This window comes from Cygnus olor, chromosome 2, assembly GCF_009769625.2.
Source record: "Cygnus olor isolate bCygOlo1 chromosome 2, bCygOlo1.pri.v2, whole genome shotgun sequence".
Taxonomy (NCBI): domain Eukaryota; kingdom Metazoa; phylum Chordata; class Aves; order Anseriformes; family Anatidae; genus Cygnus; species Cygnus olor.
This window is the reverse complement of record NC_049170.1, coordinates 27671816-27697821: the sequence shown is the minus strand read 5'-3', so window position 1 is coordinate 27697821 and position 26006 is coordinate 27671816. Positions and strand designations below refer to the sequence as shown.

The window sequence follows — 26006 nt, the reverse complement described above, 5'->3', positions numbered from 1 at the left end:
AAGTAGTGGGCTATCTTGTACATAGTGTGCTCAAAAGAGATGAGTATCCTTCTCTTTTTTATTCAATTAAAAAAAAAAAAGGCAGTAAGAAATCTAATTCCATTCATAAAATGTACTTTGTGAAATCCTGACAGTACTAAAATTGCATGAAAATTGCTGTCTACTTAAGCAATTCTACTAGCGCTCTTTAAACTTCCCTATTAGCTATATAAAAATAAAATTTTAATTCCAGGAGCTATAAATTGTTCCATAATGCATTGGGAAGAATTCTTTGCAGTTGATGATTTGGAAGTACTACACACTAAATACATTCATGTTATATGCAATGTATTATCCTCCAAAGGAGGATGGGAAATGTTGGTGGAAATATATTATTATTTTAATTGGTTTGTTACTAATGCATAATGAGGAAATGCATACTAGAATACATGTGTCTGCATGTAAATGCAGTATTCCCAATAGGGGTGTATTAATCTAGCTTGTTAGTCTTATTTTTAAGTATCCTATTGAAATTTTGTAATTTTCTTAATATTTTAGTAATTATCCAAGGGAATTTTATGATCAATATGCTCAAAGCCAAGAAAAATCTGTGGTCAATAAAATGCAACAGAAGTACTGGAAAACAAAACAAACCCTTATAAAAGTCACAGGAAAAAAAGAAGATGAACATGTTGTGGCTTCAGATGCAGATCTGGATGCAAAGCTAGAGGTTTGTAATGTCTACATAATGTGTTCTCTGATAACTTAAACTGTTTTCATTTCCACCAAGCTGCTAAGATGTGTACATATAGATACCAGATAATAACATATATTAATTTTATCATTGTTTGTGTAATATCCTTTCTAATTTCAGACAAACATACTTATGCAGGTGTAGGGAGTCTAGTGGAAGTTTTGTAATAAAAAACTTTATTCAGAACTTAACATTTCTCGTACCTATTTTCAGGTGTTGAGGGCAGGTTTTCTTATTTTTTGGTGGCAGTGGGAGCAGGACATCACCCTTTGTATCAGCCATCCTTATCCTTTCCTTATATCAGTTTAAATCATTTTTTAAAACAGTAGACTCTAGCGTACGTAAATGATGTTCTTTTTTATAGCTATGAAATGCCACATTGTAGCATATACCATAAAAAACAGAGTATGCAAAGAAGGAATAGATGCACATTGCCATTGCAGTCTGTTCTCTGAGGCTTTTGTGCAGATTACTGTTTTTTGACATGACCAAAGGCAGCTTCTGAAAGTCTGTGAAGTGTAACTGAGAGAAGAAATCCTACTGGGTGATATCTGCAGTCCTACTGTCAGTACCCTCAGCCCCACTGGAAAAGAATTAAGGTTCTACAAACTGAAGAGCTTAAGCATCTTTGACACAAATCAAAAGACAGAGAATGGACTTCCAAAGTTAGCAAGTAACCAAGTTAGCATCTAGATAAATTTTATTTCTATCATTTTATTACGTAAGGGCGAATATTTTATGTCACTATTTTTCTTAGGAAATTGTGGACTTAGGAATCTCAGTTTCATACGTTTGAGCTGGAATACAAGAGGTGCTTTTACAACAATCAAATCTTTGTAGTCTACTTATTGTAAAGACAACTTATAAAACTTAGAAGATTTTAACTATGTGTCTGGCCTTCATAGATGAGTTTTAAGTCAAAAGTATTGGTGTTAAACAAGCTGAAGAAGCTGAAATAGTATTTTATTATATATTTATAAAATACTATTTCAGCCTGATTTCCTATCGTGCTTCTTGTGTGGCGGATTGATCAGGAAGGATGCTTTGTTACTTCATGTGGATTAAAAATAGGGCAATTTGTGTTTACCAAACAGAAAGTACAAACATGTTTTCACTTGAACAGTTTCAAAACTGCAAGTCATGCTCTCTGCTGAAAAGACAAGATCCTAGTAAACATACAGGAGGTTAAGCAGATGCAAAAGGATGACAGTTACTGTGCCAGCAGTCCATTTTACTAATATTTGAATGGCACTTGATATAGCGGAGTTGAGGTTTAAATTACAGTCTAGAGGTTTTAGATGAGCAGAAAGAAAGAGTAGTAATTTCTGTTTTCCTGTTAATTCTCCAAACTTAGTCAAGAGTGACTTTTTTTCTCTACTTTCTTTGAAAACTGCTACTCTGTCAATTTGGTTAAAATACCAGAGCTGTGACAGTAAAAAGTCCATTTTAAAATCAAAAACCTTCCTGTTGGTATACCCATGCAAGTTTCTTCCACTAGATTTTGTGGTATTAAAAATTCAGTATACATATTGCCGCTTATCACATTTCATTGAAACTACTGACAGCCTTTTGTTCTGTTGAGGGTTGTTCAGAATCAAAGATTTATGCATCTTCATATGTATCAAAAGATAACTTTTTTAAAAAAAAAAAAAAAAAGAGTAGTTTGGTTAACTGTGAGCTGTTTGGAATAGATCTGTTTCTAAAATTATTTTTGTCTTTGTTTACCTTTATGTTTGGGTTGTCTGTCTATAGTTTCAGTGGACAACTTGATTGAAAGAAAAGCACAATTAATAAGGAAAAAATACTTTCAAGCTTGAAAGATTACTCAGTGTTCAAGAAGGAAATAGTGATCCCTAATAATTTCTACAGAAATAAAGACAAGCTCTTTCTTGTGTCTTAATCTTCACTGTTTCTTACATATACTTTTTTTTTATTCTTTTCAACTTCAGCTCTTCCATTCTATTCAGAGAACGTGTATGGAGTTGCTGAAAGCAATAGGACTTTATCAGAAAAGGATTTGTTGTAAGTATGAGCAAGTACAGTAGTTGATAAGGCACTCTGCAATATGAAATCATCTAACAAGTAAAAAAGTAAAAATGAAACTGGAGAACTACTAGTTTCATCCTAGTTAAAATTAAAGGTAACATTCCCTGCAGACAATTAAATGTAGACTTCTTTAACTGCTTAAAGATCTCCTAGTTTGTGTTAAGCTTTATATTTGATGTTATACAGTGAAAAGTGGCAATTATTATGGGAGAAAGCTTGATTTTTTGAGTTTTTTTCCATTAGTTGCTGTGTCCATCTAAATTGAGAACTTTTGAAATTCTAGCTCTTTTCTGAACTCCTGCGTTTTTTAATTGGGATTAACAATGAAGAGTATTGGTCTTATTACTAGTTGTATAAGTAAGTAATCTGTGCGATTATGATGAAATTGATTATGCTGACTTGGCTGCAACAGGTGGATGTTAATTAGCAGCAGTCATTAATGAGAGAGAGGAACCTCATTTAGGAAGTTTCAAACAGCAGGTTGTATTAAATGACCTAAAGAAGAAATTCCCTCCAATCAATATTTTTGATTCTCTGATACTGTGATTTCTGTCCTGGAAAAGAAAATCGGCTATGGAAACATCTTTTAATTTACTTTCTTTTTGTTGAATTTTATGCATATTTTCTCCATTCTTTCCCTTTTCTTTTGCCTGTCCAAAGAGGGTCTGAGATGATGTTTAAGGATACTAAAGTAAAATTGTAATACAGAATTAGCAGTGTATTTGAGTTCAAGAAGTGTTCCAAAATAGCGGGTAAAATCTCTTATGCAAAAATGCGTGTGCATACTCTGGCAAAATGCGCTGCTATTAGACTGCAATAGATTTGACTGTCAGCATTTTAAAAATGACAAGAGGACTTAAAAGATCTTTTTTTCGGTATACTAGACTATTCTCCTCATTAAGCCTGGGAAAAAATAGGCTCCATAGGAGACAGCCACTTAAAAAGACGAATAGATGAGGCCACAATGAAATGGTTTTGTAAGGATGTGAGATCGTGAAGACTTATTGTTCCAATTTGGAAGTAGCCAACATATCAATGCATAAACACTTTTATTTTTCTTGATCCTCATTTAAAAAAATGAATTCAGAAGTAGTATTTTTCATATAAAAAAAAAATCAGTATTGTAGTAGAACATGAAAAATGGAGACCAAGAGAAAGAGCAACTAAAAAAGTTTTGGGTAGTATAGCTAAGAATTAGCTTCAGCGAAAGTATGCTAACTAAGATCAACTGAGGTAGTCCATGTGCTAAAAAAGGATAATGAAAGACAAAACAAAACACAAGACAAAAAGATACTGTAATCAAGCCTCAAGTGGGCCCTTTATGCAGAGTCTAACCAAGCTATTTTTTTTGTTCAAGAGCAAAGTAGCATGTTTCTCCTACCGACTTTAAGCACTGACAGAATTTTGTGATTCTTGTTAAGTACAGCAACCCCATCAACAAATGTCTCAAGTGAATCATATTTTCTGATTGAATATATAAATATATGTATAAATACAGGAATTCCATGGAATTATTTTTTTCTATGCTGCTTGGATTTGGAGTGACTTAAGGTATTTGATGTTAGGACAACTTTAAAACTGTCAGAAACCTATTAAATTACGTTTGACCACTCATTTATTTTTCATTAGTTCTGTCTCAGGAAGAAAATGAATTGGGAAAATTTCTTCGATCACAGGGTTCTCAGGATAAAACGAGAGCAGGAAAAATGATGCAAGCCACAGGAAAGGCTCTCTGCTTTTCTTCTCAGCAAAGGTATGTATATCAGCGTTACCATCCAATTGCATGGGATAATGGAAGTTTATTCATCATTGCCACAGTTCATTTTGCTATTTGAGATATGAGGAACCAAGTGATACAAAAGTTGTTATCGACCAAAACTGCTACAGTATTGGCAATATTACTGGATTGCTGTGAGTAGTTTTGCCTGATCCTGGTTTTTGTCCCATGGACCTGCTATGTCTTTTGATCTGCAGATTTTCCCACCTATGGCTGTTCAGATCAGCATTTCTAAAGCTGTACAGGTGCTATCTGCATGCCCTTTCTAGCAGTGGGACAGTAAAGGAGCTGATATCAGGTCCCTCTCCTGCTTGATGGCAGTTCTCACTCTGAAAAGAAATGCTGCTACAGCAGGCCTGTTGTAAAAGTGTCTGGGTCCTGGGAGAGTAGGAAGCGCCTTTCTGGACTAGAGTCTCATGCATTAAGTAGACAGAGAAGAAAGGAACCTGCCATTTCCTGCTTCAACCTTACACAAAAGCCTCCAGGAGAAGATCCTAGGTTGCAACCGAACTCATGCAGATAGAGTAGGAGCAAATTGGTAAAACGTAAGGAATACAGAAGGACTCATATCCACATAAACTCTTGCTTTTAGCTAGAGCTCTTGACACACTGACCCTGTGTTCATTCAAAGAGTTTAAAAGTAACAGTACTTGATGATGTTATGGATTTTACTATATAAGGGTTTCTTCTGGTTTTGTGAATTTTTTTTTGTTGGTTCCCTCCCGTTCCATATTGGTACTATGGAAGCTTGAATTTCTCCATCATTCAGACGGGAAAATTCAATTCCATGACAAATTACAAATTAAATTCTATGCTTTTACAGGATTTTGGGGGGTTCTTAAATCTGGAAAGTTTCACGATAATTAGCTTAACAGCACAGCTGTTTGGCTCAGAATAAAACATCACATACCAAGCACTGAGAATTTCATGTTTATCTTGGGCTAGATTTTGGTCATTAGCACATCCAGTAAAAGCTATGAGTGGGATCTTCAAAATACATGTAAGGCACCATTAAAAACCCTAATGACTTGCTTCTTTAAAAAGCTTAATGTTTTTTTAGAAATCCCACTGTATGACGTGTCTATATAAGCTGAGTTTTTCCTTTAAATGGCTGTTTGTCTGCTTGTAGAATGTGAAGAAATGTGCATTGCACCTACACAAGCCCCAATAAGAAGTTCACATTTTGTCATCTGCCTTACTTGATGCATTTTTAAGGCATCTTTATAAACAAACAACCATAAAAATAGAACCAGTTGTTTGTCTTCCTCCTCTTCTTGAGCCATCCCCAAGCTCATCTTGGAGTCAGGACTGCTCTTATTTATGTTGTATGCCAATAGCAAGCTGGAGAGCATGTAGATGAAATTTGCTGGCTATTGGAGCTGAAATTAGAAATTCTCTCATGCCTAGGAAGTCCCTAAGTGGCAAATTAAACTAGCTGTACACTGATGTGGAGCTGATTGAACCCATTCCAGTGAGGTGGCTTCTGGCAACAAACAGGAAAGCAGAAGCAGCAGGAGGAAACAGCAAAAGTTGGAGTAATTCTGTCTAGTTCCGAGATCCCGTTAGGAGCTGAAGTGATGGCATAGGGAAGACAACAGTGTCCCCTACTGCCTCTCCAAAGTGTGGTATCTGGAACAAACATGTAAGAAAATGCCTAAAACCTTCCCCAAGATAAATGTCCTTCAAAGGAATTGTTCAGATTCTTTAAAAAGAAAAAAAAAATCAGATAATTATCCATTTGACAGATGACTTCTTTATTTACGCATACATTTAAAGATTAAAGGCTAATAGAAGTACTTTTTTTGAGGCTTAACATGACAATCCTGATGCATCTGTGGTATGTATCCAGTAATAAATTATCTCAGGTATATTCTTACATTTGTTAAATGCAACTGACAAAGAGGAATTTTAATAGCATAAATACAAGCAGGATGGCTAAATAAAATATACACATTAGTAAAAGTTCCTTTTCCACTCATGTGTAAGAGAAAGGAACTGTAAAAGGTAACTCTTTGAACAGGAGTGTTGCAAGCACAATATATGTGTAAAATTACCCCATTAATGCATACCCGCAACTAACCTGTAGAACTGTCTGAACACAGAGTAGCAATTAAGTGAATTATTTTAACTGTGTGTCTTTTGATTGCTAGTGAAGTGTCAGGAGTTCTATTAATTTGTGTGCTTTTGGGGAACAGCTTCTTTAATATATTCTTTCATTCATTCCTTCATGCCTTCCCCCAGATTAGCACTGCGTACTCCTTTGAGTAGATTATATCAAGAAGTGGAGACTTTCAGATATAGGGCCATCTCAGACACATGGCTGACAGTGAACCGAATGGAACAGTATCGGACTGAATACAGAGGAGCTCTGCTTTGGATGAAAGATGTGTCTCAGGAGCTGGATCCAGATCTTTATAAGCAGATGGAAAAGTTCAGGAAGGTATGACGTTTCCTGTAGTTTCCTAGAAGGGGATACCTGATGAATGACAATGGAGCGTGATTTTGATTCTTCTGAGGAAGACATAACTCAGCAGCGCTAAGGATGCCATTAATTGTAACTTATCTTTTTCGTGTGACAGAACTCCAATTATTCTGATATGGAATACAGTATCCTTCACAGAAGAGTGGGCTGTAAGGGAAGATATGATAGTAAGAAATAGCATTTTTCAGTAGTCAATTCAATTTCAAGCTAAATCTTCATAATTTAAATAAAATATATGGTTTAAAGAATGTTATCTAATTTTAAATACTTAGCTGTGATGCCTCAGTGACTAATGGAAGAAGATATGTCTTCTTTCGGCCGGGAAATGGAAAATTGAGTTTTGTAACTAAAATGGGCAGAATAACAGAAATGCCATAGCATCAGCTGATAAATCTTTGGGTGCAGTCAAAGGCCAGCATTTCAAAATTGACTGTTGTAGGATTTTGGGGAGGAGTCGCAAAGTTGGAATTCAAGCTCCTCGTGCAGTCCGGCATAACTCCTGGGCAACCGCTAAACACTAAAATAGTTAAGAATGCACTCACCATAAATTGTCTTCCCTCAGTGCCTCTCAAGTTTGCTATACTCCTCCCTGCCAAAGGGCTTCCAAAAATCACAAGTTATAGAGGATAGTCTGCAGATTTTCTACCAGGTGTGAGGATGGAATTTATTTGGGCTGATTCTGTTCAGGAATGCTCAGGAGACCTTTGCATTTGTTAGTGAAACTTAAAAGCTTTTAGACTATAATGTTCACAGTTTGCTGTTTGTAAGTATTGAGTATTATGAGGAGTTAATATTCTAGCTATAAGTTGGTGGCTTGTGCTCTGAGTAAATGCAGTAAAAAAATAAATTATGAACACTCCAATAATTGAAAACAGAGGCCTAATAACAGAAATTGCACTGAAGCACATGCATATGTATGCATGCGCATGTAGCCTAGAGACAGGTAACATAGAAAAGAGAATCCCTGTTCATTAATGTCTTTCTGTAAGTGAAAGTGTTTTGAGATGAAAGTTGCTTAATTTGGGATTTCAAAAGCTTGACTAAGCCATCCTAACGGGAAGGAACCTGTATGCATACAGACTGCGCCATTTTTGTAAACTGAAGTGGTGACAATAGCAATTAAGAAAGGGGTGGAACAGATGAAACTCCAACCAGTCATCTAATCTTTATTTAATGTCCTTCAGTACGGGATATTCCTGTAAGTCTTGTGGCACCAGACATGTATTTTATTATGCCTTGTGGGAAATGTTTATAATGGCAAGTTCTTGCAGGTAAAATAATTGGTATGGTCTTGGCCTCAGCCGATTGCTTATGTAAAATGTTTGATTTATTAGAAAAACACTTAAAAAATGGAATGTTAGAATGAATAAAGCAGTGCTGGTAATGGTCATACAAAACTGATTTATAGCTTTCTTGCAAAATAAATGCTATGGAAGGTATAAATTATATAAATGGCAAAGTAATTAAAATAATGTATGCCTTGACTTGTGAGCTGCTGTAGTTAAAAAATTACATGTGAAATATCAGCCCTCTTGTGTTGCTGTGCTTCAAGGTCAGCAAAAATATGACTTTTTAAGCTCTCATAAAACTTAGTAGCATTTGGAATTTCCCTATTTTTACCATGTTAAGTATATTTGAAATATTTCTTGGTCTAAAATGAGTTATGTTCTGACATAAAGAAATGATCAATGTGTTAGATGTAGATTCTAAAAAATTATGTAGCATTTCCTTGAATAGCTCAAAAATATCTTGGAGAAGGTCTTTGAACCTTTCTTTTCTCTGGCTGTCAACACAAAACCTTTCAGGTCACATTGTATTGCAGAGAGCAAAAAGCTCTATATTTTGTAGCCAACAAAGTAAAGAAATGCTTTTGGTATCAACTTTCCTATGTATTTTAACACCTGTAAAAAGTAAACTTTTTCTTTATTCATTTTGGAAAAACTTTACAAAAATAAAATACTAAAGCATAACGTACCTAGATGGCTGTTGCTGAACAGGGCACAACTGTATGTTTCTATTGCTTTATGAATGTAGTAGGCAAACATAACTAACGGTGAATACTGCAATCCTAGTTATAGGAGTTCTTTTGTCTTTTTGTTATATTTTTGCTTGCAGATCTTAATTGTACCATAGTGTGGCAGTGTAATGCTGGGCTTTTAAGGCTTATTTTGGATCTCTAACAACAATTTAAGTCATGCTAGCTTTGTGTAGAGAAAGATGTTATAACTACGTATGTAGGGGGTTTAAATTCTAAAATATACCATCACCAGAGAGCAGTGTTTGACCTGGAGCTGCTTATGTAGTGATACACCAGCAAGTAGTTAATGAAGCTGGACCTGACAGAGCACTTGAAAAAAAAAGTTTTCTTCAGACTTCTAGTTGTAAAAATCCTAAGTATTACTTCACTAAACATCTTTTTTTATTTCAAGTAAACAGCGCTGGTTTAGAGATTTTTTAATTTACCTTGTGCATCAGCAGTATTTATATCACTTGGTGATATAAACAGTCACTTGGTGACTGTTTTTCAAGTTTGTAGCCTTTTATAATGTAATCCTAAATATATCGCTATGTATATAGATATGGTACTTGTTTTAAGAGACCAAAGCTAAATCAATCCAGATGGGTTTTTCATACCTTCCCTCAGAGCAGCTTAGGCTAAAAGATCAATAGTTGAGTCAGTATTTTCAGAGCTGATAAAATCTGAGTTAAAACATTGACATTTTTGTAGCTCTCTTTCCAGACAGTGGGGTACTTGAAAGAATTTTCTACTGCTGTTCCCAAGGCATCAGTGTAAAGATGCTAGTTCCAACAATATTACAACTTTCAAAGTGTTCCAGTGTTGATTTTTCAGCAATAACCTGCAGAACAACCCTTTTACACTATTATTTTAAGATCCTTGTGATTGTAGCTATTTGAGTCAAACCAAGGAAACAGGTAAAGTATTTACTTCCTCACAGAGTTGTCTAAATGCTATGTACCTCCATTGTTGTACCCCCCATTTGGGGGACATTTGTCGTTCTCTTTGGTTTTCCTGTAAACAGATTTTATGGATGCTCAAGTGTAGTACTAGTTACAGTGACCTGTCATCCCCAGTTTGGAGTCTGAAGTGTTGCTGGAGAGAATCTAACCAGTGCCTTGCTGTGCGATGCTGTGATATGTAAAAGAATTTGAACAAGTTAATGTCCCCTTACCAAATTCTCCACCACTGATCAGGTTTGTAAGGCTCTTAAGTTTAAGCTGTTTTATTGACTGTACACTACAGCATGAGCTCTGCTGTGATACTGTAAAATTACAGACCAAGTAGCCCAAGTGATGTTGGTCCCTGGGTCTCCTTGCCACAGCTCTGAAAAACATGCAAAATTTTCCATGCATTTCCTGAGAAGGAACATACTAATGTGCAGTGATAGGCTATGCCACCAGGCAACAGCATCCCATAAGCTGCCTATAAAAACCAAGGAAGAGTTTCTGTTCAGTTTTCCTTAGCTAAGATATCTCAGGTGCTTATACAGGGTGACATAGAGATTCTTATCAAACCTAGACATTACAGTGCCTCCCATAACATGTAAACAAACAACAAAAAAAAAAGCTAAAAGAATTATCATGCTTCTCTTCAGGCCAACTATAAAACATATATATATATATATATATATGTATATATATATATATTTAATCTGTCAGATGGCAGTGTGCATATATATATATATATAAATATAAATAATTGTTACATTGATAGAGCAAATTAATCCTTTCCATACATATGGTTTTTGCTTCCATCATCCTTCTGCTCTCTGCCTCCCCTTCATTCTGAGGTTCGAAACACAGCTGGGGCAGCTTGGTAAATACCAAGAGCAGCCGTACCGGGATCCCTCAGCCACGCCGTGCTGCCTTGGTATCCCAAGACCTGGGCACATGAGCACTGGGGCTCAGTTTCCCCCTTCTGTGTAGTCCTCTCTGCTGGAACTGCTTTCCTAGGAGCTCTGCTTCTCTAAGAAGCAAACAAAGCTTAGGTAGGAGGAAGAAAAGTTTGAAACCGTGCAAGGGTAAGAAGCAGTGCATGGTCTGTTTGCCACAGAGCATTGTAAATGCCATCAGATTCATCTGCTTGGAATACAGTGCAAGTCCTGTCTCTGTGGTACTGAGATTTTGCAGCAATAAATATGTTTGTAAGGCATTGTGTATTAGGCAGGGGTACTGTCTGGAAGAGGAGCTGGTTCTTGATCAGTATAGTTGTGTGGCAGCTGGGGGGAACAAGAAGTGTGGTTTGTGCTGGGCCTTCTTGTTCTGGGAGATTAGACAGGCCCTACCCCACAATGCAGCACCCCAAACTACTTCAGTGATGCTGAGGAAGTGGCATAGATCCTACTATGGAAGAGAAGTTTCAAGGATATTCCCAGTTCCCCTAAAAATCCTAAGAGTTATAGGACCCTTAATGTCTAGCTGTTACTTTTCATGCAGCTGTGAGAAACTTGCAAGCTTGCGGCTGAGTTGTTTGGGAGCTGTTTATCTCAAGTTCTTCCTAGTTGTAGCACTCTATATACTTGAAACAAAATTAATGCCCTTAAATGGCATTTTAACGTTAAGTCTGGCAAAAGAAAAGGCAAAGCAGTGAGAAACAGGAAGGCTCAACAAGAAGGATTTGTAATGACTTAACGATCGTTTAGACTTGTTTTTATAACTGTACTCATGTAGGGAGTGGCTGGTCTGCACAGTTCTCTGTTAAATGTCTTTTAGGAATGAAAAAGTTAAAGCTTGTGTGGACAGTTGGGGAATAATGAGGATCTAAGTAAATCCATTGATCAAAAGGTCAGAAGGGAAACATTTAAATATATGTATATATTGTAAAGATTTCAGCAAGTATGGATAAGATACATCTGCCACAGCCTTACAAGGAGGGCTTAGGAGGCTGTGGTCACCCCTACAACTTTCTCTCTGCTGCATCCCTTGCCTATGAGCTGTGCCTGGTGTGAGTGCGCTTTGGCTTGTGCGGTGCTGAAGGGGCTGCATGATGTTACAGCATCATCTGCTGCTCTCCTTCTACCCCCAGCCCATTGACATCACAGCTGCAAGCAGCCCTACAAACCTGGAGGCACTATGGAAAAGTGCTCAAGGATTGTTTTTTTAATTGTCTGTTACATTTAAAAACTCTTGGAAAGCTGAGGAAATGCAAAAGCCTAGGGAGGGAAAAAAAATAATATGGTACTGATCTCTGAAACAAGACCAGACTTGGCAGTTCCTATCCTTGTAAACTTAATTTCAGTTCATGGTAAAATGACAAAAAGAAAAATCTGTAGGCGTTTAGAGGGTAACAAAGTGAGGAGCAGAAAACAACACAGGTTTATAAATAACATTACAGAATTTTGTGATGTAATTTTGTGTTTTTAATTCAAATTATGAAATAAGTAAAAAAAAAAAAAAAAGGCATTACATGTAATAAATCTGGATTGTTCAAAAGTATTTGTTGCAGTTTCGTAGAGATTGCTGGGAAAATGAATTTAATCTTGCTAAAATAATAAGTCCTCTCAGGAGTTGAGAATGTTGATTGAGGAAGGTTAAAAACAAGTTTCCAAAACTCATAGAAAACAAGGATGGAAAATACCTTGAATATCAACTAAACTGTATTCCTGCCAGGACAAAATTGTGCATTTTGTAATACATTTTCCAAGTGTTCATCTAGTAAATATAATTCAGTTGAGGGTGACAGTCTTAGAATTTTTGTGGGTATTGGTTGTGTTCTAGTTTAATTATTTAAAAAGTCAACCAAAAGAAAATGTGCTAATGTTAATTACTTCCGCAGATGACAATGATCTGGAAAGTGTTTGGGTTTTCCAAGCAGTAAAGTATACCAGTATCTCAAAGAAAAAGTCTTTGGCCTTTGCAGTCACAGTGGTGTAATCAATAGACTTTCAACTGCCATAGTTATAAATAGCACTGTAAGGGATTCATGTTTAGACCCAGCTATGGTATTCACTGTTTACCATCTTTGTTTTGTTTAAATAATAAAAAAAAAAAAAAGTTGTAAACAGTAGTTAGCTCTGTTTCTTTTTAGGTGATACTTCCACGTCAACTTCCAAGTTTAACTTCATCAGCAAAATGTAAAGCTCTTTTGCCTTTAGGTGACAAGAAATAGGTCTTTGCATGCGAGAGAGCAGATGATTATTGTTGCTCCCCGGAAATGTCAGAAAGACCTATGCGTAGCTGTAGTAGACCACACAGTAGATACGAGATGTTTGTGGCACTCTAATGTGAAAAATAAAAATAATGCTGGCTTTTACAATACCTATTAGGAATGTGAGATGGTAGAATCTGTCACTTCAGAAGTCCATCTTACTCTTGGTTCAAAACCTTCCTTGAAATATATAAATCCACTCAAAAAAAAAAAAAAGAATCTATTTGCTAATTTGGAATGCTGCTACGCATTAGATGAACAGGTGAGCTTCCAGGAGACCTAGTAATTTTGCTGCAAGATAGCTGCATACTCCAAAATTAGTTAGACATTATCACTCTGCGCTCAGAGATCCACATCTCAGTGTAGCAAGTGATGGCAGAGATATTAGCAGATTCTTATAATATGATGATAAACAATGCATACATTCTTCACTTGTTGTGAGGTGCTTGTGGCATCAAGACTACGTTTGCTTTCATTCTGGTAGAGAATAACAGAAGGAATGTTACCTCTTTTTAGCATTTTATTTTTTTATTTATTATGGAAGTATATTGTTCTGGAAGTGTTAAATTTAATGATTTACCTGGAGTCATGGTAATGAAAATCAAAACATGTAAAAAGTGCTCTTTGTACAAAATCGTAGCTTTTGCTTTGTCATTATTGTCTCTCCGTGTAAAGTCAGGTGGAGTTTAAGTGCTGAGAATGTTGTCTTTGTGCAGTTCCTGCTGTAATGTTTTTTCCAGGTTCTCCAATGTCAATTTCAGTAGCATTAAGTGGAGAAGCTAAAACAGTCCAAGATACCTTACTTACAAAATACTTAAGCATTTTTAGTTGGTTGTAAAAGATGTACTTCTTTTGACAGCATGACCTTAAGCAGAAATGTTTTTCACAGTGTAAGTATTTTATAGTCTTATAAATTTAAATTACCATTTCAAGTACTATTTGTAAGGATCGCTGTAGACAATGAGATAAAATCAATGATTTTCTGAAGCCATTTCATGTATATTAAATATCACTGATGATTGTTACTGGGTTAAAAGCAAAGTAACAATTTGTGATAGAGATGCCCTTTTAAAAGCATGATAAAAGGATGCTATTTAAAAATAGAAGCAAGCTTCTTGGAACAGATTACATCATCTTAAGATGTATTGCTTGTAGAATATAGTTGCTTCCAGAGGTTGATGCTTGCCCTTGAGAGGTGGTTCATCATCTCTTCAATTATTTTTAAGAAGAATTTGAGATATGAGAGCCAGCAAAATGGCTGTAAAAAGAATAAAAATGAAGTGTCAGACTACAAATACAATATATTTTTGAATGATCTTGTTTAATGTAACCTAGCTGAAATGAAAAAAGGTTGACTTGGTTTAATTCTTGTGCAATTTCAGACTTTTATGTATACCAAGAAAAAGCAGGCTAAAACTGCTGTTCTTATAATTAGAAGAACTTGTAATGCTTCAATAGAATATAGCAAATAAAAGTATATAATAATAATTTTTAAAAAGATAAGTGATTGAAATCAATAATGGTGTTAAGTCAAACTTTAACATTGGGGTTTGTAGCAATAATTATTGCATTAAACAAGCACTCTCAAATATGATGTGAGAAATGTTGTGCTCCAACAGTTTTTCTTAGACTTTATTTTATTAGACTTTTTCTGAAGTCTAATAATTATTGAATGTGTAAGCATTCAATGTAATCCTGAAATTAAAAAAAAAAAAAAAAAAAAAAGGAAGAAGAAAGGAACTACCAAATGTTGTTTTCACTTAATTATCCTGCTCTGTTTTGATCTTAAAATCAGAAGGAAATGATGATTGCGTAGGGAATTTCAAATGCTCGCATGAAAACTCTAACCCTGCAGACCAGTCTGTGTGGGTAAAGCCCCTAACCCACATGGATCATTATGTGAATTCAGAACCTAAATGAAGTGTAAAAATGTAAACAAGATAGGTTGTGAAAGGAGAAATGAGATTTGAAAAATTCCCTCAGTCTTAATCTGGAAGGCTAGGAGGATAGCTAAAGAAATATATTTTAAAAATAAATGAAATACAGATGTGACTGAACTGAGAGAATTCTGCAGGAGAGAAGAATAAACAGGAAGGGGAATACAGCTGTTGGGGAAAACATTGTTTACACAAGAGAACCAAGTTTTTCTATGGTCGCCACTGCCCAGGAATTCCTTTTTATACTTTCCTAAAATGCCTGGGCACATACATAATGTAGTCCATCTGCTTTCATTTCGTAAGGCCTTTGCTGTTCAGTTATGTGCTACATAGGCTTTGAATCTTTACAAAGATGCTAAGTTTGATTTTTCTTCTTAACATAATGAAACCAAATTGAAGATATGAATGAAAAAGAAAAAATAATCTAAAAAACAACAAAACCATTCTAACCAGAGAAATGGCTAATGTGACATTTCGTCTTTGTTTGTTTGTTTTTAGGGATATTCTACCTGAACCCTGTTAGGTTTTAAATGTTTTCTGTGATAGAACAGTGTAAAGTCAGAAAAGCAATGCAGAAAGATTGGGTGATTTTTATAATAACTAAAATCTTTCTAAGTTTGCATCTGGACAAAATATAATTAAATTGTTTTGAGGAATACCGGTGAGGTATACTCATTGGTGTATTAAACACCAACCATGAAACTTTATAATCATCATGCATTTATTTTTTTATTTAACAACATTGTTGTTTCAGGTAATATATAGCTTAGTTGTGTTTCTTACTGGAGCTGTAGTAGTGTAGAGGATTATGTACAACAATGCAAATCAGTAAGTATCGTTCTATTATCTATGCAGAAAAAGATTAAATAGAAAGCAAAACCTGAAACTCAACTGTACAACGTCTTTTCCTTCATTAGCACTGTAATCAGGGTGGCTTTATGCTCACGACAGTGAGAGCATCTAGGGAGTAAATATTAAAGGCAACCTGGTCATTTTGGTGATGTTACAGGTATTTTTCTTGGAGTGTTGGTGTCATACTGATAAGGTCTGCAGTGTGTCAGTTGCATTCCCCAGCATTATCTCATATCCACCCATCCCAAGTCTACTGCCATCCTTTGTGTTAGCCAAGAGGACCTTGAAGGCCAGCTTAGTGTATTATGGTGCTTTAACTGGGGAAAATGCTACTGCCCCTAAGCATGAGCTTTTCACATCCCATTCCAGTTTATTTACTTCCCCTGTCTGCCTACTCAAAAGGGACTGTGAGTCAAGTAACAGTCTTGCCCAGGCCCTGAAGAATTTAATCTGTAGGCAAATAAATGAAAAATATAAATGATATTTTCTAACTGTGATGATATTGCACCTAAAGGATTCAAGAAGACCTCCACCATATTCACCACTTCAGCAAATGAGATAGAAACTGAACTGTATAATTACTAGGTGAATAAAATCTTGAGCATAGTAGAGAGTTTAGTTTTACACTGTATTGCAATTTTCTTTACATCATACCTCTTGCTGGTCTTTCAGTCCTCACAAGTAGTGATAATAACCTGTCTCTGTCTCCTGTGGGGGGTAACTGCCTAATTGCTCTCCTCTTGCCATCACCTCCCCAGCTCCATGTGTGCCAACCATCCTTTGATCTCCGTTTCCATAATATAATCAACACAATTGACTTGTGGAAAAAACGCGGAGCAATTCTCAGTACATTTAACACAAAGTCCAGGTTTCTCCTGGTTCAGAGCTGATGAAGATCTTTCATACCAGAAAGCTTATTTCTTTGCCTTTGCTGTCTCCTTTGGTTGGCCCACTTCTTGCTACAAATCTTTACAACCATTTTTGGCATCTTGCAGGCTTGCATCATAGTATCCCCAAAATGACTGGATTCAGACTGTATTGAGTTACATGCATGTGTGCAAAGAACTGTTGGATTTTATCAACTCCCTCACAGTCATTTGAGGAGATGTTCTGAGTTTTTGGTTACCAGGACCAACCTCTTCCCTAAAGAGGATGTAAATTCTTGTACAAAATTGTGCACCCGTTTACAGTTTGGAATAGTATGTGTCCAAGCATGCTGTTGTGGTAATTACTCACAACTGCAGACTGACAGATGTGTGCTTACTGCTGGAACTACATTTGGGGCTCATAATGTAAAAGCCTGTCCCAGAACTATGAAGTAATGCTACTTAAGTGAGTGTTGTCCTGTTTGCAGTTAAGAGTTTCCTGGTCAACAGAATAGAGAAATCATTGGTAATTATTTTCTGTGCATGTCATTGCTTCAAGGTCTGTATTAGTGTCAATACATTTTTTTCTTTCAGCTTAGTATAGCACACATCCTGAGTTTGACTAATACTGAAACTTGTCACCAACAGAAACCTGAGGCACGTATGTAGGCTGCTTAAAGTAGAAAAAGCAGACCTTCTGCTAGGAAGGTTAGATGCTAGATGGTTACTGCCTTCCCTTCCTTTAAATTGTCATTTTCTGTTTGTTCCCTTCTAAAAACAATTTCCATATTGATCCAAGCTGTAAAAATGAAGTACTGTGAGAAATCTTACCATTGCAATTGCTTGAGTGATATGTTTTGTGTTGGCTGATAATCAAAGAGTAGCCAGAAGGTGTTTACCCTCTGAGGGGTAAAGCTGCTCTTGCACACAGTTTATGCCTGTGAACTCCTGTCTTGGACTGGAAATTATTTCTATCGCAGGTTTGACAGGGATTTGGTCAGGTAAAGTAAGAGGTTTTAGTGAGGCTTCATCTGCCAAGCAAATCGAAACAAAGTCCATCTTCCCTGTACCACAAAGCAAAAGACTTCGATGGAGGATGTGGGTGTAGAAAGTTGCAGCAGGCCAAGGCCTGCAGTTGCACACACCTTCTAGCGGTTGCGTGAGTGGGTAAGTTCTGCCCTGTTAAGGCTCTGTGCGTCGCTTTGGCCACCCTGTGTAGCTGCCCTGGATGTGCTCCTGCTTTGTGGCCCATCCACAGCTGCTGTTCTAGGGTTTGTTTTTTTTTATGTGATAAAACCCCTTTTTGTCATGTAAATACCAGATGGCCAGGGAAATTGCATTCACCCAATGTGAGCAAGTTTTGAGGAGATACCGCAGGTGTTCTTGCTCTCAGCTGTCACGTACCTGACTGTATGGCAACTGCTCCTTCTTTGGTGCAGTTCAAAGTAATACAGATTACTTTAACCATAAGTAGCTTGTCCATATGCTGGCCCAAAATAGAGGAGAAGCCTCATGCAGCCAGCAGTGGTGTCAGCAGGGGTGGAGCTGCTGACAGCACCCCAGTGCTGTCCCATGTCTTCATCTGGAGCAAGAGCTACGGCTCCTTGGGTCAAAGCCCCTGAGGTCAGACCATACCCTACATACAGTAGGCACATTCATTTGGAGTTCATCTCTTTCACTCTGCACAGGCAGGAGATGTAGAAGTTGGTACGTACCATGTAAAGAGCACTGAGATATGTATTTGAAAAGTAGGACAAGATTTTTAGAAAGAAAAAAACAGTAGTACCAATAGGAGTTGTTTTTTTTTTTCTTCTGAGAAGAGGAATGGCTGTACAGATGCGCTGCTGTTCTGAAAGATGGTGCCTAAATGTAGTTTAACTGGTGTGAAACTCAATGCAAATGTTCACTGTGTTTTGAGAATAGCATATATGAACTTAGCTTAAAAATGTATTCTTCACAGCCTAAGTCAAGTAAACAAAGTCTTGTTTAAACATGCTTAGCAACTGTTTAATTCAAAGTCATTTTAAAAACACTTCAGTTAAGCTGCAGAAAAGTAACACATCTCCTCCATCTCTAGGACTGAGCTTGGAAGATCTTGAATCTTGTAAGATGGTGTGACTCAGTCATGTTTTTTGCTTTGCCTGAGTTTTAGTGTGTGGTTATGTTGTGCTGTGATCTTAATTTCAGTAATGATTTTGAGTGTGCATCTGATGGATTGAAGACTGTTGCTGTTGCTGCTTTTTGCTTCTTAAATTTAACAGACTTTTCCCTGTTTTATAGGAAGTCATGATTGGAGTTATGAAAGTGACCCACATCTCATGTCTGAGAGTCAGTTGCATCCTGTATTCGATAGATCTTTTTCTTAAAGCTGACTTACTGATTTTGCTTTGTATTGTGTGTTTTGTTTCAAATAATTCATTGCTAGTAGAGTGGTTGGATTCATATTCTGAAATTGCGCTGTGGTGCTCTGTTTGTAAAAGCTGTTGTGAGGCTTATAGCTAAAGATTTGTTCTCTGGTTTTTGGCTGGTTGAACTTGCTGGATTGTGCTGAGAAATGTAAGGTTGGTCAGGGCTGTGTCCAGCTGGTGGTTAGGTGGAAAGGATTCAACAGAGGCTGGTTTCACCAAATAATATGCCTTTGTCTCCCTGTGTTGGGCCATGCTAGAGTGGCTTGGGAAATTGGGAAGGAAGAAGAAAATATCTCCAGAACTCCTTAGCAAAACAAAGTTAAGAGTTTTTCTGTTGCTATTGGGCTGTACCTCTCAACCTGTTGGTTTTGTTTTGTTTTTCCTCTGAAGGGACTAAATTATTTTTTAATAATGGAGGAGAAAGTGTATTCATATTGCTGCAGGGCAGTTGTTCAGAAAGTTATTTTGCGCAGAGAGCAATGTTACTCGCCACAGACTGTTCTCATGTCTCAAAGATATTTGATTTGGATGTAACAAAATTTTGCTGCTGCAAAGATGCATTTGGATCCAGATCTTTGCACTACAACAGTATTGATAGTAGGGTGGAAAAGATGTCAGATTCAACTCAAAGTTAAACAGACAAGGAAAAAAATGCACTCTCCTGAGATGTATTCAAGCAGAATACCTTGTTGGTTGAATACCAGGAAGACCTTGGCATATGAATTTGGAGTATCTTTAACTGATGGACCGGTTCTGATTAGAATATCTAACCCAGTAGTAGGGCTGCTCTAACAATATTTATTTTTAGCAAACTACCTTGTCAAAAATTATAAAAAAGGGGAAAAAAAATAGCAGTATATATGCTTTTTCCAGAGGATTCATGTAGACAATATTACTGTTCAGTGCACCACTCCCCTTTTAAATATCATGAGTAAAAGTTTCACTCAGCAGACAACCCTCTAGGACTTGAACAAGAAGAGAGGAGTGTTGCCTGCATGCTTGGGCAATGGATGCTGGAAACCAAGCTAGACATAGCCAGTAGTTTTTGACAGTTTGCAGAATTGAAATCCCAGGTCTGAATATATACATAGACTTCGGTGAAGTGATGTACAAAATTTTGTGAAAATAAAATATTGAGATCTGGGCTTCTCTCTGCGCTGCAGTTACAATTGTAAAAATGTTGGAGTGTTTGAAAATTGCTCCCATTCCCTCCCCAAATGAATCTGTGAATGCAAAGCTTACTTGCTGTCATACAGTTACAATATAGGGAGCATTTCTACATGCTTTCTATTATTTAGGCATGTTTGGGCATAGACAGTGCTTGAATACACCCTGGCAATTGAAAATGAACACTCTTAGAGTTATAAAATTCTTTCATTCGATGTGCTTTTGAATTTTCATTAGGGAAAACCTGCTATTACTGCAGTGAGAAAAAGATTGCTACCTTTTTGGAAAAACGGAAGTATCCATGGTGCCTTACATCACAGAACAGCTTTCAGACAGCACCACGAGAAGGCACTGAGCCAGTGGGAGTCCAGCACAGCACCTTGCTCACAAAGCCACCTTGACCCGCCTCAGGGTTACCTTATTTGTAAGGATGGATGCGTTAGCTCAAATGCAATTCCCCCCCTTTGTTTGTGACCAATGGTAGCAACCAGGCAGTTGCACAGAGCAAATATATGGTGATATTTTCTTATAATACTGTGACCAATGGAGGCATCATAAGCTGCAGTGCTGTGTTTTTTTTTTCTATAAAATTGACCATTTGCCTTTTGAACTCTGGTCCTCACAACAGATTGCTATGATTTGAGAGTTGCCCTACTAACACAGACGTCATGTAAAGATCCACTGTCCTGTTGAGTCCAAACTGCTGGTTTAGTATAATGCTCTCTGCTTCCTGTGTTGGCCAACGTATAGTCTTTCCCAATGTTTGCATGTGCGGTCTGATAGCCTCCCAACGCTCTCCTCCTTCAGCTCTTTTTTCCATACCGAAAAACCCTAATCATTCTTCTTACAGAAGCTAGTTACATCTTTGATGATACGTTTGTTCTCTCCTGCCTTTTTCCCCTTCCAGAGTAATGTAGCTCTTTTCCCTCAGTGCTAAGGCTGAACTGATATGCTTTTGCAGATCCATCTTGGCTCTGGGCAGAGGAAAAATATAGAGTGGGGAAAAAAAATCTTCATGCCACGGTATAATAATCATGGAACCAAATGCACAATGTGTGAGGAGGTTCTTGTTTCTCCACAAACCTAAAGAGACACAAGAGAGGTACAGCGTAAAACAGCAGGAATAAACACAGGGCTAGGAAGGAAGTGAGGTGGTACAAGAAGGGAAAGAGGGAAAGGAGTAAGGTGTTTGTGTATTTGTGTCAACCAGAGAGGAAAGCTACTTAGTAGGATTCAATTTCTGTGATAGCCATCTTTGAATATATTAGAAGATGGTACAACCAGCCTTTGTTTTTTTGGGGCGAAAAAAGGAAGAATATTGAAGTCAGCCATAATTTTATATCCTCACAGGGGTCAGAGAACAGCTCACATCTGCTGACTGTCAGTGGTTGTGAAGCAAGCAGTTTTGACCATGGCTTAGTCGTTACTGCCATGCTGGAGTTACATGGCATGTAAGCCAATAGACTCCAGGCAGTAAAATTTTTACAGGCTGAGTACTGAAAAAACTTAAGAGGCAGACTAGACAGAAGTGTGACACAAAGAGCAAATTTCATATTCTACAAAAATGATTGCTTGTGTTCATGACCTCGCTGTTTTGTAAATATGATATTTGTATAATAACCTTTAGGAAAAAAAAAGTTCTCTATTGGGATTTAAAAATAGCACTGTTTCCAATAACATATTTTGTTACCTTATATATTTTTTTATATTGCTTTTAAAGAAAAAACAAAATACAGGAAAGTTCATTAAGCACTTTGCTTCTTGCCATGACGTTGTCCTTGACCCAGGTGGCTTACCACAGAAGAACATGTTGCAGACAGCCAACTAGGTGACATGGGTTTCGAAACAGGAAGAAAAAGGCAGGTATCTGACCCAAAGTAGTGGGAAGATAAGGGTAGAAAGGGCTAGAAATTAAGAAAAAGCTACACGGGCATGTAAAAAAAAAAAAAAAAAAAAAAAAAAAAGCAATACGCAGTTAAAGAAGAAAACAGAGAATGGAAATCGTAGTTTGGCATACATTTGTATCCTGAGCATAATGGCTTCGTCTCCATTGACTGCAGATACTAACAGCACGGTAGCATCTGCTTGGAGTCCTGTATTTAGGAGCTCTTTTGTACATTTAATTGTAATTTCATCTCTTTGTATATTCTTCTTTACTGCTTTCAGGCAGCAAATTGCTAATTGCAGTTATGCAGCTGCATTTGCAAGGTGTCTGCTCCAGTTTTTGTCAAGATCTTCTGTGAATATGTAGCTTAGCCAGCAGCAGGAGTCTCTAGGAAACAGAGACAGTTTTTTTGAGCAGTCCACACCTCTGGCTTAAAAAACTGGAGGGGGAGAGAGAGAGAGAGAGAGAGAGAGGGAGAATCAAAAGTATAAGAGGTAACTTGAGGACTAGAGGAAATTGCTTTAGACAAGGTGTTTCTAGGTCAATCTGTCTCATTTATCGAAGAGAAGATGGAGAGTTGGCTTGACTGTGGTATGTAAGTTCCTGAAGCTCCTCAGTCCCCTCTTCAGGAGTTTAGCAAGAATCATTTCTTGGAAGCTTATACTAGATGAATTCAAATAGTAAATAAGCACATATTTAAATAGTTATGGTTGTTATTAGCAATAAAGGAACTTGTTTTATTTCCAGACAACACTTAGGTTAGAATTCCTTGCCTTATCTTCTGACATTAGCTGTGTAGGTGTCTGCACTTAAGCTAATCATCAAATGCTCCCTTTGTAGTCCAGTGGAGAGAAATGGGCAGTTTTAGGGTAACATGAATCAAACTGTATAGAGTCAATAGTGGATGGAGAGCTGACCAGCACAAAGTAAAAAATACTGGAGAGTAACAGCGTAGATGTCAGCGGCTGAGCTCGTTGCACCTAGCATGTCTTTCTGGAAGATGTGCCTTAGGGCAAGCGCAGGAGTGATGTTTTGTGATTGATCTGTTGTGTCCATAAGCTCTCTAGCCAAATACATAGCAACTAGTTAGGAACACGTTTCTAGAAAACCTCCTACAGAAATTCCCAAAGCTGGATCAGGTACGAATGATTTGGGTATGCATAAGGAAAAATTTTGGCAAAACAGTGACTACAATTTTGAGGATTACTGTGGGAGTTACAATGGCTCCCAAAGAATTGCCGAAATGGGCCCTGTCCTATCAGGGTAAGTGTTGACAATCGCAGAATCACAAAAAATAATGGATCTCTCTTAGTGCTTCCTGGAGTTTAAAAGTTTGTTACCCACAAATACCTGAACATTTTAATGAAGTGTTTTTAACATATCCAAAAAAAAAAAAGGTACAAATTTGTTTTACTTAAAATTCAAAATTGCAATATTTTTAAAACTATTACTTCAGCTAAAGCTAATGACAAATCTGAAGTGTTTTTTAAACTCTGAAAACTTAGTATATTTGCATTGGATTAAGCTTCGCCTATTACCTAATTATGTTGTTTTCTAGGTAGCTAAGGTTTTAAATGTTGTAATTGCTGATGGATTTAAAATACAGAACATTATCATCCCACCTTAAAAGATTTTCAGGTTGTTCTGTTCCATTCTGGGAGATGATAATGATCTCTAGTGATAAATATGTATATGTATGTTTGTATATGCAGTTTAGGTTCTAAGTAGTGCAACCTTGCAAAGTTTCTTAAATACAGCTTCTTAAAAGGCTCTTAAAATTTTCCTTTTCAAGTTATATGTTCAGTGCCTCAGGTTAGCATGGCATGTTAGAGGCAGAAGTAAGAGCTGTCAGAGTACAGTCAGTTTCCTGATGAAAAAAGAATTAAAAGCTCAGTTCTGTGGTGTAGCATCAGAGACACTGATGGGAATAGAACACAAAATGTGTTCTTTTATTTCTATTAAGAAAAGGGCCTAAGAAGCCCGGTTGTATTATCCATTGCATGCTACACTCTAATTTAGAGCTGTACGTTGTGTCAAAGCTATCATGTGTCGGTGTAAAGTGTCCATGTGAAATTTAGTTCTGTTATGTAATCCTTTCCTTGCCTGGTACACAAAAATTCTCCTGTCTATAGCATCTTTATTACCACTTCTAGAGGGGGACAGAAGGAGAAGAAAGAAGGAAGTTTAAAATGCTATGGCTTTTACCCCTGAGAAATGGAACACAGCGTGCAAAAAAGCCCCCTACAAAGCCTGAAATTTTAAGTAGTAATTTGAGTTCAGTTTTATCTTCATACTAGTCAGGATATGTTTATATTTTTATTACAAATCAGTAGAAGCAGGAAAAAAAAATCTAAGCCCTTCAAACTCTCCTAATTGTCAGATCCAGGAGCACAGCTGAAGGCTGAAGTTCATTTGAATGTGTTTTGTCCAGACACCCCGTGGCAGCTCTAATGCTTTTTAGCTGGTAGGTGTTGGTGGTAGAGCTGTGCACGTGCATGCACACGTGCTGATGCTGATGCACACGTACTGCACTGAAGGTTTAAGAGAACTGTACCACCCAAATCAAGAACAGCGCATGCTGCTCATGGTCATGTCTGCAAGATAGGAATGTTTAGTCCTTTCATTTTGGAAAATGGAAGGAGGGATTGCTACCTTTTGAAGGAACCTTTTAATTTCTCCTACCTTCTGTGTTTTGTGCTCAGCCTGCGTTACCGAGTGCCTCACTCCACTACTTTGGAGATGCCCAGGGTGGTCTCATCACAGGGCTCCTGTGCAGGTGCATTGCACGGTGTCTTACAGCGTGTGCTGGTGCTGGACTTGGTGCTAGCATGGCTGGCATCCACGCTTAGTGAAAGAGGGGGAAAAGAAAGGTTTTACCAAGGGCTTCAGCATTCTGGTGGGGTAGACTCCACTGTCCCCAGGGCAGGAGTCATCCCTTAGGTATCCAACAAGGGCTTGTTTTCCCAGCGCAGTCCCAGTTTAAACCTCCATCCTTCAAACACTGGCGCTTGTACTTAAGTATCGCACATCACTGGGGCAAGACCTGTAACTTATTCAGTACTTTTTGGTGTCTCGTGCAGTGGGACCCCATCTCATTGAAACCTCCAGTAACTGCTGCGATACAAATGTTAAATAATAATGAGCAATAGTATTTGAAATCAAAGGGGATAGATGAAAATGGGAATTATCATCAAAGACTATTGTTCTTATGTGAGAATTAAAACTATTACAGCTGTTACTTTGTCTCACATTTTGATTACAGAGGTGAATGAAAAATCCTGTCTTTGACTAAATCTTATTTTGTGAGAAGGAAAACTGAGTGTAAGTATGATGCTAACACACAAATTCAAATAGGATGAGATAGTGAAAAAGGCTATAATAGAGCTGGTTTGAATGACAGAATTTGCATGCAAGCTACCGGGTTTGGGGGAATAACATTTTGATTATAAAGTGACTTTTTACTAGTTCTTTTCTTTAGACAGCTTCATCAGAGTATAAGCAGAGTGAAATATATGTCAGAGTCACGGAGATTCAATTGTTCTGACTAGAAATGAAAAATATTGTGATTAAATGGGAAAAAACAAACAAACAAACAAACAAAAAACCTTTTACCAGCATATGATGAAGACTTCATGGTCATTTTGTTTGTACACAGTGTTTCAGATCTAGTTTGACAGAGAAAGGTGA

The 26006-nt window shown here is 37.1% G+C and overlaps 1 protein-coding gene across 5 annotated transcripts in view; it reads left to right on the top strand.

The window, feature by feature from the left end:
* ICA1 (islet cell autoantigen 1) overlaps window positions 1–26006 on the top strand; it is a 73866-nt gene that overhangs the window by 16869 nt on the left and 30991 nt on the right. For all 5 annotated transcript variants that reach the window (XM_040549787.1, XM_040549783.1, XM_040549785.1 and 2 more), the window contains 4 exons: window positions 538–709; window positions 2683–2755; window positions 4409–4532; window positions 6798–6996. In XM_040549787.1, coding sequence (XP_040405721.1) covers window positions 538–709; window positions 2683–2755; window positions 4409–4532; window positions 6798–6996 — 568 coding nt within the window. The remainder of the gene's footprint in view (window positions 1–537; window positions 710–2682; window positions 2756–4408; window positions 4533–6797; window positions 6997–26006) is intronic.